This window comes from Brassica oleracea, chromosome C2, assembly GCF_000695525.1.
Source record: "Brassica oleracea var. oleracea cultivar TO1000 chromosome C2, BOL, whole genome shotgun sequence".
Lineage (NCBI taxonomy): Eukaryota > Viridiplantae > Streptophyta > Magnoliopsida > Brassicales > Brassicaceae > Brassica > Brassica oleracea.
Window position 1 is genome coordinate 1289084 of NC_027749.1, and position 15995 is coordinate 1305078.

The 15995-nt window shown below is 36.3% G+C and overlaps 4 protein-coding genes and 1 pseudogene across 5 annotated transcripts; 1 reads left to right on the plus strand and 4 right to left on the minus strand.

Moving 5' to 3' along the window:
- Window positions 1-2718: 2718 nt before the first annotated feature.
- Window positions 2719-4197, minus strand: LOC106323136 (annotated as a pseudogene).
- Window positions 4198-4587: 390 nt separating this feature from the next.
- On the minus strand, window positions 4588-6399 carry LOC106326985 (cyclin-B1-2). 2 transcript variants are annotated; one of them, XM_013764965.1, is made up of 5 exons: window positions 6297-6399; window positions 5199-6061; window positions 4926-5104; window positions 4813-4828; window positions 4588-4773 (listed from the first exon to the last, which is right to left on the minus strand). In XM_013764965.1, exons 1-5 carry the CDS (start codon window positions 6331-6333, stop codon window positions 4660-4662), a joined length of 1209 nt encoding a protein of 402 aa, XP_013620419.1. In that variant the 5' UTR covers window positions 6334-6399; the 3' UTR covers window positions 4588-4659. The 2 variants fall into 2 exon arrangements, with proteins under 2 accessions (XP_013620419.1, XP_013620418.1); XM_013764964.1 differs by having other exon boundaries at window positions 4588-4828.
- Window positions 6400-7144: 745 nt separating this feature from the next.
- LOC106320454 (splicing factor 3A subunit 3) lies at window positions 7145-10630 on the minus strand. The gene is made up of 11 exons (XM_013758821.1): window positions 10365-10630; window positions 9974-10087; window positions 9403-9507; window positions 9179-9321; window positions 8979-9075; window positions 8525-8686; window positions 8378-8449; window positions 8024-8176; window positions 7727-7933; window positions 7504-7650; window positions 7145-7423 (listed from the first exon to the last, which is right to left on the minus strand). The coding sequence occupies exons 1-11, from the start codon at window positions 10536-10538 to the stop codon at window positions 7277-7279; spliced, it is 1521 nt and encodes a 506-aa protein (XP_013614275.1). The 5' UTR covers window positions 10539-10630; the 3' UTR covers window positions 7145-7276.
- A 778-nt stretch (window positions 10631-11408) lies between these two features.
- On the plus strand, window positions 11409-12426 carry LOC106323060 (glycine-rich RNA-binding protein 4, mitochondrial). The gene is made up of 4 exons (XM_013761227.1): window positions 11409-11547; window positions 11681-11749; window positions 11824-11930; window positions 11995-12426. The coding sequence occupies exons 1-4, from the start codon at window positions 11430-11432 to the stop codon at window positions 12139-12141; spliced, it is 441 nt and encodes a 146-aa protein (XP_013616681.1). The 5' UTR covers window positions 11409-11429; the 3' UTR covers window positions 12142-12426.
- A 35-nt stretch (window positions 12427-12461) lies between these two features.
- Window positions 12462-14670, minus strand: LOC106323059 (protein trichome birefringence-like 9). Its single transcript, XM_013761226.1, has 4 exons — window positions 14243-14670; window positions 13262-13651; window positions 12706-13193; window positions 12462-12619 (listed from the first exon to the last, which is right to left on the minus strand). The coding sequence occupies exons 1-3, from the start codon at window positions 14614-14616 to the stop codon at window positions 12707-12709; spliced, it is 1251 nt and encodes a 416-aa protein (XP_013616680.1). The 5' UTR covers window positions 14617-14670; the 3' UTR covers window positions 12462-12619; window position 12706.
- Window positions 14671-15995: the final 1325 nt, after the last annotated feature.

Here is a 15995-nt window from a genome sequence, read left to right on the forward strand (position 1 = left end):
TATATATATATATATATATATATATATCTATATATATATGAAATTGTTTATCAAAAATATTTTTATTCAATTTTTCAAATGAAATTTATTTATTTATTATATATCAATTAAATTGAAGCACATATATTCAACATTATTAATTTATAGAATTTTTACTGTACTACACTAATAATATATACCATTTTATTAAGAAATAATTTATTTTGTCATATAAAAATTAGTTAGATATAATTTATTAAATATTATCAAAATATATTGAAGTGTTAAGAAAAATAGAAAAAAACTTTATTGTGAATACAAAAAAATATAATGTTTGTTTGTACTTATATAAATTATATATATATATATATATACATTATTACGTTATTATATTAGTGAGACTATATATTTACCTAGAATTTTTCTAATAAATTATTATTTTATCAATTTGTGTCATATTTTGAATCGGCCTGATTTGGGATCAATTTTTTTTATTAATTTTTAATATTTATTAATTTATAGAATTTATATTGTACTACTGAAAAACGATTAAAGGAAAAAATAAGAAAAACACAAAATAAATAGAAGAAAAACACAAGTAAAACACAAGATAGATATAAGAAAAACACAAGAAAATCGCAAGAAAAAAATTTAAATTAACATGAACAAAACATGATTAAAATAAAATTAGTTAAGTTTCAAGGGCTTGTACTCTCAAAATCTTGTAATCTTTTGAACCTTTACTCAATATAATCTTATTTCTCATAGATCATTAGTTTTGCAAACTACTGGTAACAATCTTTACCTGAGGTATAGCAATTTTATTGTTTTCTCTTCCCAAACTTTCTTTTCATTCTTTGTCTTTGACCGTTTGAATATCAATAGATGGAGAATGCTTGTGAGAACATATTAAGCTGAACTCCATGAATCACCTCATCAACATGGTCAGTAGGATCTGCGAGATATGCCAGGTGAGGCTCGGAATGTATCGGGAAACGAGGGTAGAAGCAGCACCGTCGTTATCACTTGGTCAATGGCACTCGGTGTCATTGCTTTTTTTCTCTTTAAATTTTATATAACATATGGTTAGTGGAGATAATAGATTCCATTATGAATGTAATAAAATTAATACAGGACAACAAAATGTATGATCACATGGAATTATAGGAATAAAAATAATGACATTGCAGCATTATTGACACATCATTCGTAAAATCTCCGAGAACACAAGCGTTTACAAAAACTTAAAATCTTAACACCCGTTCATCTGCCTAAAGAATCTACATTTTTTTCTGCATCACTCCACTGATCTCAGAACACGATTTTAATCCTCAATCCAGACGGTTTTGAAAAAAACGTTCCTTCACAAGAAGCAGCACTGTCGTTACTTGGGCAATGGCAATCTGTGTCATTGCCCCTAAATTTGTTTATAAATATATTGGCCCCAAGTACATGCTTGACCAGCTTGTGGTCAAGCACGGCCCTGTGTGGACTCAAAGCTATTAAGTTCTAATTGTCTATTTATTATCTATATTTCTGCTGGAAATTATCATCTTCACAATTTCTCTTTCTTACCAAACTTTCTTCTCATTCTCTGTATTTGACCGTTTGAATATCATTACAACTGGACATAACATTTTGAAACTAAAAAGATATTAATTTGGTTATTGTTTTTAAATTTTAGATGTAACTTTTTGTTAATTCTTAAAATAAAAAGCTTCACATGCATTTTAATTGAGTAGCAAATCATTTTCTCCGTAGTTGTATGTATATCATATGAACTTAAAGTATGTGTAATATCAATATAAATATTTTACATAAAATGAGAGATGTAAACTAGAAATATAAAATTAATTATACATGTGTTCGGTTATCTTCGGATATCCATTCGGGTTCGGATATTAACCGTTCGGGTTCGGATATCCAATATCTCCTAATTCAATATCCGTTCGGATATTTAGCTATTTCGGTTCGGGTTTTTCGGATCGGGTTCGGATGCGGCTTCGGATATCGGGTAAGTGCCCATCCTATGGGAAATGATGGAGGTAGTTGATAAGCGAAAAAGGATGTTTGATATCTTATTAACCGGTTGTCAAAAATAGTATAGTGTATATTGTAATAATAATGGTAGTATTTTTTTAGTTAGATAGTTAATTAAGAGTTATTATTTTGTGGTTTTTATTGTATATATTGTAATAATAATAGTACTTGTTGGTTGCTTGATCCAGTTTCTCATTTCTTAAGTAACTTTTGAAAACAAATTCAAATGACCACCAATTGAAACCTAAAAGTCTAAAACAGAAAAAATCATATATTTTAAATAAATAAGGAAATAACATATTTAGAACAAAAAAATGGTCTAGTTTAAAAAATTAGATGTAATTTAATATACTCAAATATAACTGAACGACTAAATAATCTATATATGTCTAACCAAAATAATAGAATAATATTATCTAAAATAATATTTTATACATACAAGTTAAAAAAAGAAATTAAAATAATATACTAATTATTTGTTATAATTTATTTAATTTGTAAACTATGTTTCAAGGGAAAATAAAAGTGGTTTAGAAGTCTTACCATGCTCTAAATCTCAACATGTAATGCGATGTATGAATAGTGCATGTATATCTTTACAAGTGGAAGAAAACGAACAAAGTACTAACGTTGAAGTTGACAGAAATAAAAACACCAGAAACTGTTAGAAACCTAGACAAGACAGGAAAAAGTTTGTTTTTAAACAGAAGAAGAAGCAGCTTCAAGTTTGGGAAGAAGAGCTCTCCAAGCATTAGCTACGCCGTTTGCCAAGCGAGCTTGTCCTTTGGCAAACTGATGAAACGCAACTCCCATCTCTTCCGTCTTCTCTGCTTGGAACCTCACTATCTCCTCGTTCATTCTCTTCACTATCCTCTCAAATCTTATCGTTGCTTCCTCGCTCTCTGCTTTTATCTGCATAAGCACAACCAGATATGGTCAAAGAGAAATCATTTTAAGTTGGAGTTTGTTGTTGTTGTTACCTCTCTGTATTCGTTCTCAGCTTCTCCTACTTTCTCGGAACGTGTGAGCATGAGCTTGTCACTGCAAACAATAACATAGAATAATTTACAGAATGTTCCAAACCAATCTTATTTGACAGAGAACAGATAATCATACAGGTTTATTTCTTTTAGCTTTGTTGTTTCTGCCAATTCACAATGTTGCCTGAATGCAATGCCTCGTTCTGCTATTGTCGCCTTGATATACACAAAACGGAAGCAAGAGGGGTAGAGTTTAATGTCCAGACATGTCTAGTGTCCCTAACCAGAATCTAACCCCAAAGGCAAAAGGCTAGAGAAAATCACCTTGACGAATTGCACAAAACGAACGTAGATACAACATGCATCATCATCTTACTATAGTTGAAAAAGATAGAAAGAGCTGTTTTATGCTTAGCAACATTTTACAAAATTAGTACCTCTTTCTGGAGCTTAATCGATAACAGTTCGGATTTAGTTCCAAGATCAGAAAATGCTTTTCCTGTAGGTTCACCCTCACAAGCTCCAAGAAGTTTTACAGCCTTTCCAAAATCCAAAAGTGACTGACCCAACTCTGCCATCAGGTTAACAAAGCATCAAATTTGAAGATCCATCCATGCCATCAGACTAGTGACATATTGTTACTTACCTCTATGCCTCTTGACGAGGCGATACGCATGCTTCTGAGCCTCAGCTAAGTGGTTCTCAAGCTCGAAAACGTAGTGTTTAAGCTTCTCGTATTCAGGAGTAGTTTCTTCGACAGGTTTTTCCTTTCCGAGGATAGCATCACTAACTTTTGATTGCACATCCTGTCATTTGTGCAGGTGTAGTAGCATTAAGATAATAAAGAACCGTAAAGTTAATCAAGAGCATGGAGCAAAAAAGTGAATGAAATCAATAATAAATTCCACATTTAAGAAGTCTTCATCTTGCGCTACGGTATAGCTGCTAAGTAACAAATTATAGTGGCTAAACATAGAACTCTTTAACAGTTCTATAACTTACTGGCAAGATGCTACCCTTAAACACTATCAGAGCATAATATTATCAAAATCCATCAATCAATCAACTTAACTGAATAGAGCTAAATGTAATATATATATTAGACTCAATGTGATAATGTAGCTAATTTTACCAACAGCACTCTTCTCAGGGAGAGGAGGAACGAAAACGCCTTTGTACTTCTCGAAAAGCCGAGAATTTAAACCCGGTTTAGTCAAAGTGGAAGGTTTGTGCTCGGTGCATATAAGCAAGAAAGCTTTCAAGCAATAGAGGTGTCGTCATCACACTTTAGCTTTAAACCGAAACTTACTCCACAGTTAACTGATAAGGTTTTATTAAAATTTAAGATTATGTGATATTTAAGGCTAAGCTAATAATGTATTTTGGATTATATGATGATTTTTACCATTAGAATAATTAATTGTTTTTCCATTTAATAACATTTCAATTATATTTTGATTCGTTGGAAGTTAGTCTGGAACAGCTTTGATGCAACAAGCAAGACACAGTCAAAATATAAAGAAAGCTTATCTATTAGTCAATAGAGAAGAAGTAGTAGACATCACAGACTGCTTTTGAAATCGAACTATAAGCAAAAGTCAAATCTTAAAACTTGAATCAGAGAGACATCTGATGAAAACACACACACACAAAAATCACTTTAAGCAGAAAGAGGCTTCTTCACATCAGCAGCAGGACTCAAGAGAGACTTGGCCGGTGAAACCAACGCAACGCCTCCGTTCTCGATCTTTGAGTACTTCTTGTACACAGCACGTAGCTTGCTCTCTCCGCATCTCGAGTGATGTAACGCTAGAACCTTTGAGCATTCCCTATTAACACAACACACAAACACATATAAGTTTCTCTGCAATTTAACAGACGAGAAGAACAAAAGAAACAGAGATGATGTTGACGATTGATTCTTACATAATCTCAGATTCAGAGTATCCTGTGTGAAACTTCAATGTATCTGTCCAGGCTGGCGACTTGTTCAAAGAGCATCTCGCTGTGTAAACAGCTGAAGCAGCTAGCATTGAGGGACAGAACTTCAACGTGTCGTAATGCATCATCCCCAGCTCAGCAAGAAAGTGAACCATGTTCTCCATCTAGACAAACAACCACAAACGAAACAAACATCAGTCTCTTTCACAATCCATACTGTAATAAGAACGCAATCTCTTAAACAAATAACCAACTCACCTCTGGGTCAGACACAGAGGCTTTAATGAATCGGACAAGGAACACGTACTGAGTCGGAACCGTCAAGTACCACTCAAGGTTCCCAAGGATAGTCTTCTCCATCACCAGAATCTGCTTGCTGTTGTAAGCATTATCCGTCACATACACCAAATCATTCACCTGAGGCGGCCAGATCTCTTCGTACTTGGAAGCAATAAGCAAGGCACTGATTCCCACAAGCTGCAACTCACGTTTCGGAACAGCTTTCACAGACAGGAACCGATCAATGATGTTGACAGTGAGGTAAAGCGTCTCCAAGTTAAGCTCAAACTTGACGTTAACTTCCAACAGCCAATCAACCAAGATGGCTCTCATCTTCTCATTCATCTCCGTCTGAATGTGCATATACATCTTCGGCTGGCTCTCCTTCTCAACCTCTTTGTAGAAAGAGTACATATCCTCAACGTACTCCACCGCAGCCAAGTGGTTGTCTTTATCAGACTCATCAATATCAAGAATCTTCTTGGGCTTGTTGGTTACTACACCACAAGCGGCTTTGCTACGAGCGCTGAGAACCGATGAGTAAGTCACCTTCTTGTTCTTGGGAGGTGACACTGCTGCTGCTGGTGCAGCTTCCTTCTTGACGGCTAGATTCTTCTTTGGAACAAGAGGTTGTGGCTTCTTGGCTGCAAGAACCGGAGCCTTGTTCTCACCACCGTTGGCGTTTGCTAGTAGCTGGGCCCGGAAGCTTCGGGTAATGGGCCTGTTAATGGGCTTGCCTCCTTGGGCTAAGGGAACGGCGACGAGGTGGTTTCCGATGTCACCGAGAGCACGACGGTTCTTTACGGCGCCGTTTTTCTTTACACCATCTGCGACGGGAACACCTGTTCCACATAATCCATAAGAAACTTGATCAAGATCTGTTCTTGACCGAGTCAAATCGGGACCGAGTTAGGGCACACGAGTTATATACTCAATCGAATCAAACCCAGATTTCGCAAAAATCGAATTCAGATGACGCGAAGAAACCCCATCAAAGATCAGATGAATACTCAATCGAATCAATTAAGCTATACCCAGATTTTACGAAATCGAATCGATTAAGAAGAAGAAGATTACCTCTGACTTGCTCAGGCATGTTTGTTCTCGTCGCCATGAGCGCTCTCTCCTGCAGATTCTTACTCTTCTTTGAGGATTGAGAGATTGTGATGAAGAAAGAAGGCGAGAGAGCGCTCGTCTTATGAAGAGGAGGCAACGGTTGTATTCCAACGGTCATATTTTTGGTGGGATTTATTTGTGGCCGTTGGATGATTAGATTTTAGATCTTAACGGTAAAGAGATGGTCTACGTAGTTGGGATGCGTTGGCACGGGAGTGTCTTCCGAAAATGGCCGTTTGACTGTGAAATAAAAAAAAGTAACAAAGCCCATTCCAAGTTACCTTTTTAATTAATATTTTGTGATTTATTAGCATAAACTACACTACAAATTCTATAAGAAAATTCTAAAAAACTAATAATAGCAGCGAATAGAAGTTAGCAAATGAGTAACAATTAAATTTTAAAATGTAAACAGAAACATATTATTATGTTTACACAAATTCTATAAAAAGAGGAACCAATGAATGTTAAGAAATTAGTAACACTTAAGGAAATAAAAAATTAAAATTCTCTACTTATTTAGCAAAAAAAAATTCTCTACTTCGGTTACCGTTAGACCAAAATTTTATTGAAACGTTTGAACTTCAAACAGTCAAATAAAAATATAAATAATTTATAAAAGTACTAAAATTGTTTAATATATAATATATATATATATATATATAAATTTGAAGATCATTTTATAAATATAAAGGTGATCAAAATGAATTAGTGGATAATATTACTTCAAATTTGATGTAATACTGTTTATATTCTGAAATTTGAGAAACATTTTTTATGTTTCCACTAGGGAACATTTGCAATGGTCTAAACGAAACTAAAAGAGAGACAATACATCACAAAAAGATGACAAATGGTTTTGATTTTACAAAGTAAAAAGGTTTGAAGTGATACAGCAAGTAGAGAAGTTATCAAGTACAATCCTGAATGTGATTCAATAATCAGATGAGACCTTGACGTTGGAGATCAGAGTAAGTCTTCTTGTTGTAGATGTTACCTTCACGATCTTCATACTCTTCTTCAAGTTCTGGCCTCCATTTGTTAACCCCTTGCCTCTCCTGTATCTTCTTCCACAACTCTTTCGCTTCCTGAAATAAAAACCAAACCAAATCACATATTAACTTACCCAAAACTATTACTTTAAGCTACAACAAAGCAATATATATACCTCAATTGAAGTGATTTCGTTGAAGTTCTTTGTGTTTGGGATCCCTAAGCAACGCATTCCATGTTGGTGTTGAAACTCTTTAAAATGTCTTTCAAAAGCCCTTCTGCCCATGTAGACACTGTTTCCACATATCTCGCATTCGAATTTCTACATGACATAACAACACCAAATTTGATAAGTCCATATAGTGTTTGTCAGTGGTGGTCTAATAACTCCAACATACCTGGCCAAGTCCATGAAGCTTGTAGAGCCAGTATGGTATAGGCTTCCCGTCCCAACCCATTGGCAGCTTCAGCGGATTGTAAAAGTCACCTTCCTCGTCATCACTTTCTTCTTCTGCACGTTCTTCCTCACCCTCGCGTTCTTCCTCCATCTCCTCATACGTCAAGGCCTGCTTCTTTACAATGTTTTGTTTCGTCCTTTCGATTGTCTACACAAAGACAACAAGAAAGTTAAAGGTAAGCTAAATATATACGGAAAAAACAAAGGATGTAGCAAAGAGGTACTTCCATCAACTAACCTCATCAAGTAAACTGCAGAGTTTCTTCACTTTGGCCTCTGTTAGTGCAATCTGTTTACCACTGTCGGGCTCCTGCGTTGATTTGGCATCTCCGTTTTGTTTCACGATGGGTTTGGCAAAATGTTTCTTATCCAGCTTCTCCAAAGGCGTATCCTGAACATAAATTGAATCAATCAAAGGCATAAGACAACCTTAAGGTAATAACATAAGCTACAAATCCATTGGCATATACTAAATGTCAATCTGACTTTAACTCCCAACTAAATCTCAAAGCACTAAATGCTCCTACCAATACATCAGTACACGCAAAATGTAGCAAAATGCGTTTCCAGAAGATTTAGCAAATGTACGAACCTTTGTAAGGAAAAGTCTCTCCGCACGCTGCTGCAGAGTACCACCAACTTTCAGCCCCAGAGCCCCAAGCGCCTGAACGACATACAAGAGAGATAATTAGCGGAAAAATGCTTCAGGGATCATATAAACATGAAGCATGGTCATTACCTCCTTGAGCTTTTCAGGTCCCACTTCTATCAACTCCTCGGCTGTGGTGTAGTAATCAAGATCAATGACAGAATGCTGTGGCTGTGGTTCATTCTCTTGGCCATGGTTCTCCCATCCTACTACTTTTCCATCTGCAAATTGCTCTTCAAAATCAGTCTCAACCTGCACGAAACCAAACATATTAAATGGAAGATATCAAACTGCATGCACAACATTTGACAAAACTAGAACTAGCAGAATGCCAAGTTATACAATCGAGGATATGAAAGCTCTAGTTACAGATCCAACTTCTACGCAAAAGAGCTAGGGAAACTAATAGAAAACTCTTAGACAAGTACAGCATACCAGTTGCAACAAAACATTAGTTCAAAGCACCCATAAGATTCTATACGGCAACAAGAACAACACAAACACAAATAACAATATAACGATAAAGAAAGAAAGGAGGTTAAACCTTGGAAAGCATTTTGTCAAGGTCCTGCAACGGCTCCGTTCGCTGGAAAAAGTTGACCAAGTACTCTAGCAGAGCTTCCATATACTTCTTGTATTGCCTAAAAGGACATATTGTAAGACGATAAGGAAGGCCATTCAGATACAGGTAGAAACAAATATAGAGGCTTTCTAGGTAGAAAGAAATTCAAATGAAATGTTAACCTTGAAAACTTCAGTTTACGCGATATTTTCTCTGGTTGAGAAAAGACATCAAGGTAAACAGAATACTCAACCCTTTCCCCAAATTTGGAGTTAATGTACTGGTTATACAGATCATGCAAGTCCAAGTACCGACCCGCGCCTTCCTGCACAACACACAATTGTAGAAATTCAAAAATGAAAATCTGGTGTCCGGCAATAACGAGAAGAGTCAAACAGAAACTTACCTCTCCACTGAACGAAATAACAGGTTCCACCTTCAGAAGTGCTTCATAGTCAGCACTGGCATCAACAAGAGGTCCAGAAGGGTACTTTCTATGATACTCACGTATCTGTAAGTTTGTAAAAGAAGTTTATAAACATTCCATTCAGGAACCCTCAAAACTAGATTTTTTTGAATCTCATTCAGGGTGGGGCCTGCACCCTACTTAGATATAAATCCCTATCGATGTAGAAAATATAACCGTCTGTCTGGTACACTATCATGCAAAGCAAATTTCATACAATACTTTGAAACGAATGGGAACTAACCAAAATAGTTAATGGAATAAAACTGAGAGAGACTCTTTCACTTACAAGTTCTTAATTATCCATCACCAGTGTTTTAAACTAATCATCAATGGAATTATAAAATACTAGATTGAGCAATACTCTTGAAAATTCAGCTACTCTTTCAACGAGAAAACTACCCAAAGAAATATATAAAGTAAAAAAAAAGTTCTTGCTAGTAAGCAAAAGAGAAGCACTACTATAGACATAGATCATAAAAAAAGCAAAGCAAAAGGGTAGAGAGCAAACCTCTTTCAAACGATCATAAAATGCACTATACACGTTGATCCCTGTTGCAGTGTGGCCACCAAGCGCTGCAATCTCATCTTCCCTAGCCCCATCCTTATCTTCATAGGTCTCAACCTTAACATAGCCAACAAAGAATCACACGTCAGCATTCATTAATCCCAAGGTATCTATCTACTGATGAGTAGTTAGTTAATCATCTAATCAATGCTTGGTTTGGTTTAATCCCTAGTTCACTTAACCGGGAACCACTTCACTATATAAGATCAATACGAAGCTATGAAAGCTTATCCTCAATTTTCACACACATTTCAAAAGGATCCAAATCATTTTGAGATAAACTATACAAGGAAAGCGCATTTTCTAATCGATAGAAGGTACTGCATTAACGTACGAGCTTCTCCGTGGTGCGCATGATGGATTGGATCATGTTGCGGACGCGGTGGCCCTGTACCAATCTATCCTTGCTCGACGACGGCTCGGTTTGCAGATCTTGGACGATGATTCGCTCCAGTCTTTCGATCTCCTCATGATTGGAGCGAGTTTGCTCGAGGAGTGTCGACGACATCTTCTTCTGAGCTCGACCTTCTTCTCCTTCTTCCTGAGACTTGAATCGACAGAAACCCTAAATCCCCCACCCAGTACAGAGTGTAAACCGGATTGTAGTGTTGATTTGGATCTAACTCGGTTTAAAAGTATTTGGAAACTATTTAGCTTGAGGTGGGCCTATAATGGACCGAGCTAGGCCCAAGTTGCTCGATTCACAGTTTCATATGCTCTGGGCATATTATCCGAAATCCTAAAACGAACCGGACCGAAAAAACTGAGACCGAAACGAAACTGAAAATTATAAAAATCCAAACGGTTCCTATATTTCTAAATCCGAAAAACCAAAACCGAACCAAAAATCGAATAGATACCCGAATATTTTGAATATGTTAAAATTTTTAATTATTTTTAATTTTAATATATATATACATATAACAAAATTTATAAATAAAAAAATCTAAAAAAATCTAAACTACCCGAATATTTTTTTGGATTTTCCGGGTTTAACTCGGGTTTTTAGAATTTTTTCGGTTTTTTTGGCTTTAAACCCAAACTAAACCCGGATTATTTGTAATACGGTTCCACTTCGGATTTTATAAAAAAGTAGAAAGCCGACCCGAAACCGACATTATTTGAACCGAACCGATCCGAAAAATGTCTGGTTCTTAAACATCCTAATCTGAATACCCCGAAAATTGAATAAACCGAACCGACCCGAACCGAAAACCCGAATGGCCTCTGTCGTTTGTAAACCGGATTGTAATGTTGATTTGGATCTAGCTTGGTTTAAAAGTATCCAGAAACTATTTAGCTTGAGGTGGGCCTATAATGGGCTGAGCTAGGCCCAAATTCACAGTTTCACATGCTTATTCATTTGTAAAGTCTCTCTTCTCTCGCGACATTCATTTCAATGGCGGCGCTCGCAAGGATCGGTGGCCGGTATTTGAAATCCGTCGGCGTGATTAACGCTTCCGGCTCGTGTTTCGTCGATCAACGCCGTGGAGTTGCCACTAAGCTCTTTGTAGGCGGTACTCTATTTCCTTTTTGGTCTTTTAATTAATATTGAGATTAATCTGTGTGTTTTTGTGTGGTGAAAATGAGATTACTATATCTAATAATGCTTAATTCACAAACTAATCATGTTTTTTAATTTATCTTCAGGATTATCGTTTTACACTACAGAGCAAGGGTTGTCAGAGGCATTTTCACAATGTGGCCAAGTTGTTGAAGGTACGCTTTAAATCATTGTGATGAATAGACTCTTTACCCTGTTTTAAGTATCTGAGAAGTTTTTTTTTTGGCAGCTCAAATAGTAATGGATAGAGTCTCTGATAGATCCAAAGGGTTCGGTTTTGTGACGTTTGCTTCTGATGACGATGCGAGGAAGGCTTTGACGGAGTTTAATGGACAGGTATATTGTCTTTGATGTTTTTCACTTTGTTTAACTATTGGTAACAAAACATTTTGTTTTGCAGCAATTAAACGGTCGTGTAATATTCGTGGACTACGCTAAGGCGAAGCAAACTTTTGGTGGCGGTGGTGGTGGCTTACCGATAGCTAGAGGACCGCCTGGGCCAGGGGAAGCAGCTGCAGCAACATCTGAGCCATTGAACATCGAGTAACCGAATCGAAAATAGGATTATATTGCATCTGCTATATCTTTTGGTATGAAAAAAAAAACACTTTTACAAGTGTTGTTTGTAAGAAACATGAGCAAAGCTTCGGCACACTTGCTCTTGTTTCGTTTCATGATCTCTGAATCTTTTGTTAAAGCAGAAGTAGTTGTCACAACAAATCTCTCAACTCTTTCCATTCCATGACTCCTGCTTATATGGAGCTTACTCTTAGATATGTATGTATATATCGGTTTTTGTAACAGATGATCATCAATAATATTTCGAGACTGATATGATCTGTTTCAGTTTTACAACTTCTATAGTGATCTGTTAATGGGTTCTTTGTACAAATCATGTTTACAACTATCATTTGCAGTATGACTGAGTTAATGAACTAATCTAGAGATATCTCCCAGGCTTGGTAATGCTTTCTCTTTGTACTTGCTTTTGCTCTTTTCTACTTCTCTTGTTCCATCTCTTGATCCTGTTAAGACAGCTCCAGAAGGTGAAGCAAATGCAAAATGAAACAGAATCATGACTAGATCAAGAGGCAGAATCATTTTTTTATACCTCACTTTGTTCTATAATTCATTGACACCAGCTGCGCATAGAGAATCTCATTCCACGTGTCAGGTACGCCTGGTAAGCACCAGTGGCTGCAGTCTTGAGGAGCATCAACAGGAGTACCACCCTCTCTATACCGAGAAGGATGACCGTCTTTCCTAAACTCTGTCAGATATGTAATGTTGAGAAACTTAACCTTACTGTGTTGATACTTCATCTCTTCAATTGCTTCATAGATATATCTGTTGTGAGCTGCATCAGGTTCCATTCTCCTCTTATCAGTCTCAGGACCAGTCTCTGCATCACATAGACCTCCCAGGTTCCATGTCCCGTTTCTGTAGTGCACTGGAGAGTAGCTTCTGAAGAAGACATAGCTCTTGTCAGGATCAAGTTTCTCCAAAACCCATGACTTCCATGTCTTCAGAGACTTCGCAAACGCCTCCATTGCTCCCATTGTCTTGTTCACTTTCCTTCCCTCTTCAAAGTATGTTCCTCTGCAAAGAAAACAGAACCACAGTTTAAGGAAGAGAATGTCAGAAGCTGAGGGGGGACTCTCTCTTACGCTAACACGGTCTTCTCTTCGTTCCACCAGTGCCCTGAGTTGAAGACAAGAACATCTGACCCCACCCATCTCTTTGATTGCCAGTTGAACTTGTCGACTCTCACTGTGGTTTTGACCTCTTGCGGTGAGTGTTCCGGTGGCCGGCCAATGACGACAAGGAACGGTGTTCTGTGATACTCAACCGTGAGGTTTTGCTGAGGAAACCGCATCGAGAGAAAGCCTTTGTGTTTGGTTATGGGGCTCCCATACACTTCATAGATCTCTGACTTGTTAGGTACTGCTTGTGAGAGCATGCACATGAGTGATTCCCATTGGTTTCTTCCAATGGAATCTCCCACGAACACTATCCTCCCGTTCCTACTCCTCTCCAGAAAATCACTTCCGTTAAACCTAATCATTCAACAGCCAAACCAAGAAGAAAAAAAAAACATTAAGTTGGTCACAGTTAGTACTAAAACATTTAGGTTAAGACGAGAAACAAAGCTTTCTTGTGTCAGAAGAAAGTGAATAGAAGACTAATATATAGTTGCAACCCTAAATAAAGCCTTTAGGTGCAAGCAGGAACACACATTTTCACTTTAGGTGTACAAGAGCAAAGCTTTCTTGTGTCAGAAGAAAGTGAACAGAAGCCTAATATCAAGTTGTAACCCTAAATAAAGCCTTCAGGTGCAAGCAAAAACACACATTTTCACTTTAGGTTTACAATAGGAAAGCTTTCTTGCGTCAGAATAAAGCTAATAGAAGCCTGATGTCTAGTTGTAACCCTATGTGCAAGCAATAAAGACATTACTTTAGTATACTAAAGTAAAGCTTTCTTGTGTCACAAGAATGAGAACAGAATCCTAAAAAGCTTAATATCTCTAGTTGTAACCCTTAAAACATTTATATATTTTATTCCAAGGAATCAATACATAACTTTAGGTGCAAGCAAGAAAACACATATTCACTTTTATGAAAAATTTGACGTGGCAACATCTTTACCGTGGGAGATCGCAGCCGTGTGGTTGCCATCGCCAGTTTAGATAATCAGAATCTTTTCTTCCGTTCTTGCGACAACGAAAACCTGAATCAAGAAAGCGACACTCTTCTCCGTATATCAATGATGATGATGATGTTCGACGAACCCATCTTCCTTTGGAGTAATCACAATCCTTTGTTGAGTTTTGCGATGAGGGCGACGACAATCCGAAACGCAGAAGAGGCTCGAAGGAGGAGGAGCCGACGAGGTTGAAGATGACGAGGGTTGAGAAGATGAGGAGGCTAAGTGAAAAAAGGCTGACGAAGAAATGTTTCTTGATGTTGAAAACGTATGGAACTGAGCAGAGAGAGAAGAGTTGTTGTTGATGATGATCCATGATCTCTTCTTTCTCTCTTTGAACAAGTCTTCTCTTTCACGTAAGAGAGAGACGTCAAACTATTATACAAATGTTCATACGACTGTTATTCCTTTTTTTAGATATAAAAGGAATAGAATAAACGATGAGTATGCGTCGGTTACATCGTGATGGAAGCTTCCTTGGCCCCACGTTCGTCATTACATCTCCCGGATTGTGATTAGCGACGACGTTGGAACTAATCTTATGTAATAAAGATTATACCATTAGATAGTAATTAATGTCTTTTTTAGTTTTTTATGAAGGTTCTTTTAAGTTGACCTACGTAAAAGGATTTTCCAAGAGATTTTGGTATAATTAAATTACTATAATGCAAATAATCTTGTAGTCTAGCTAGTCTCATTTTGATAGTGGTCTTTGGCAAATTGGCATCAATGTTGCTTACTTGCTTGGATAGCATTCCTCAATATTTTGTGTGTAGATGTGTTGGCTAATGGCTATCGATGTCCTTTTCAGTTTTGTGAGATCGTTTTGTTTGTTAAACGTGTTGAAAAACATGTCATCAAGCTGCTACACCCTTTTGTTCTAAGCGTGTGTATATGTATTAATTATTACATTTCATTGTAGAATCATAATCGGCTACAAATCTACTAGTAGTTTGGTAATCATTCATTTGGTAGAGACAATGATTTGCAGAGCATTTACCTTATTTAAAACTAGTGGTCGCTGAAGTCTAGTACCTAACTCCTCCAAGGCCAAAATATCACAATCAAATATAGAATTTATCAATATTGATTAAAAATATGTTCTGCCTGACATAGTTGTGGAATAAAACAAAACCAATCTCCATTCATTATTTTGGAAAAAAAAAATCAAACATATAAAGATATCAAATAGGATCTACTGTTACTCCACCAATTTAGGCAATATTTTAAAGTTTTACCAAATTAATTGACAAAAAATTAAAACGATGTTCATGTACCATGAAAGAACATTTAATCTATATTATTAAAAGAGAAGTACCCATTTGAAAATGTTCTTACTTCATTAATTAAACTCCTTTTTTTTTGCTTGTCTTTTTCAGTCGCATTTATGAAATATCCTAAAACGAATAAAACTGTCTAATTTATTACTTGTCTTTTCAGTTACATTAATGAAATATGCTTAAATAAATTTAAACTTCTTATTTTATTGTTTGTATTTTTCAATTACCTTAATGAAATATCCTTAAATAAATTTGTACATAATGTCATTTAATCAACAAAAAAAACTCATGAGTTATCTTTACGTGCATAATTTTCATAATAGAGATTTTTAAAAATGTGCATCATTAAAATGTTACCTAAAACATGCAGCACTAATATATAACATGCATCAATAAAACTAGAATTTGACTCACA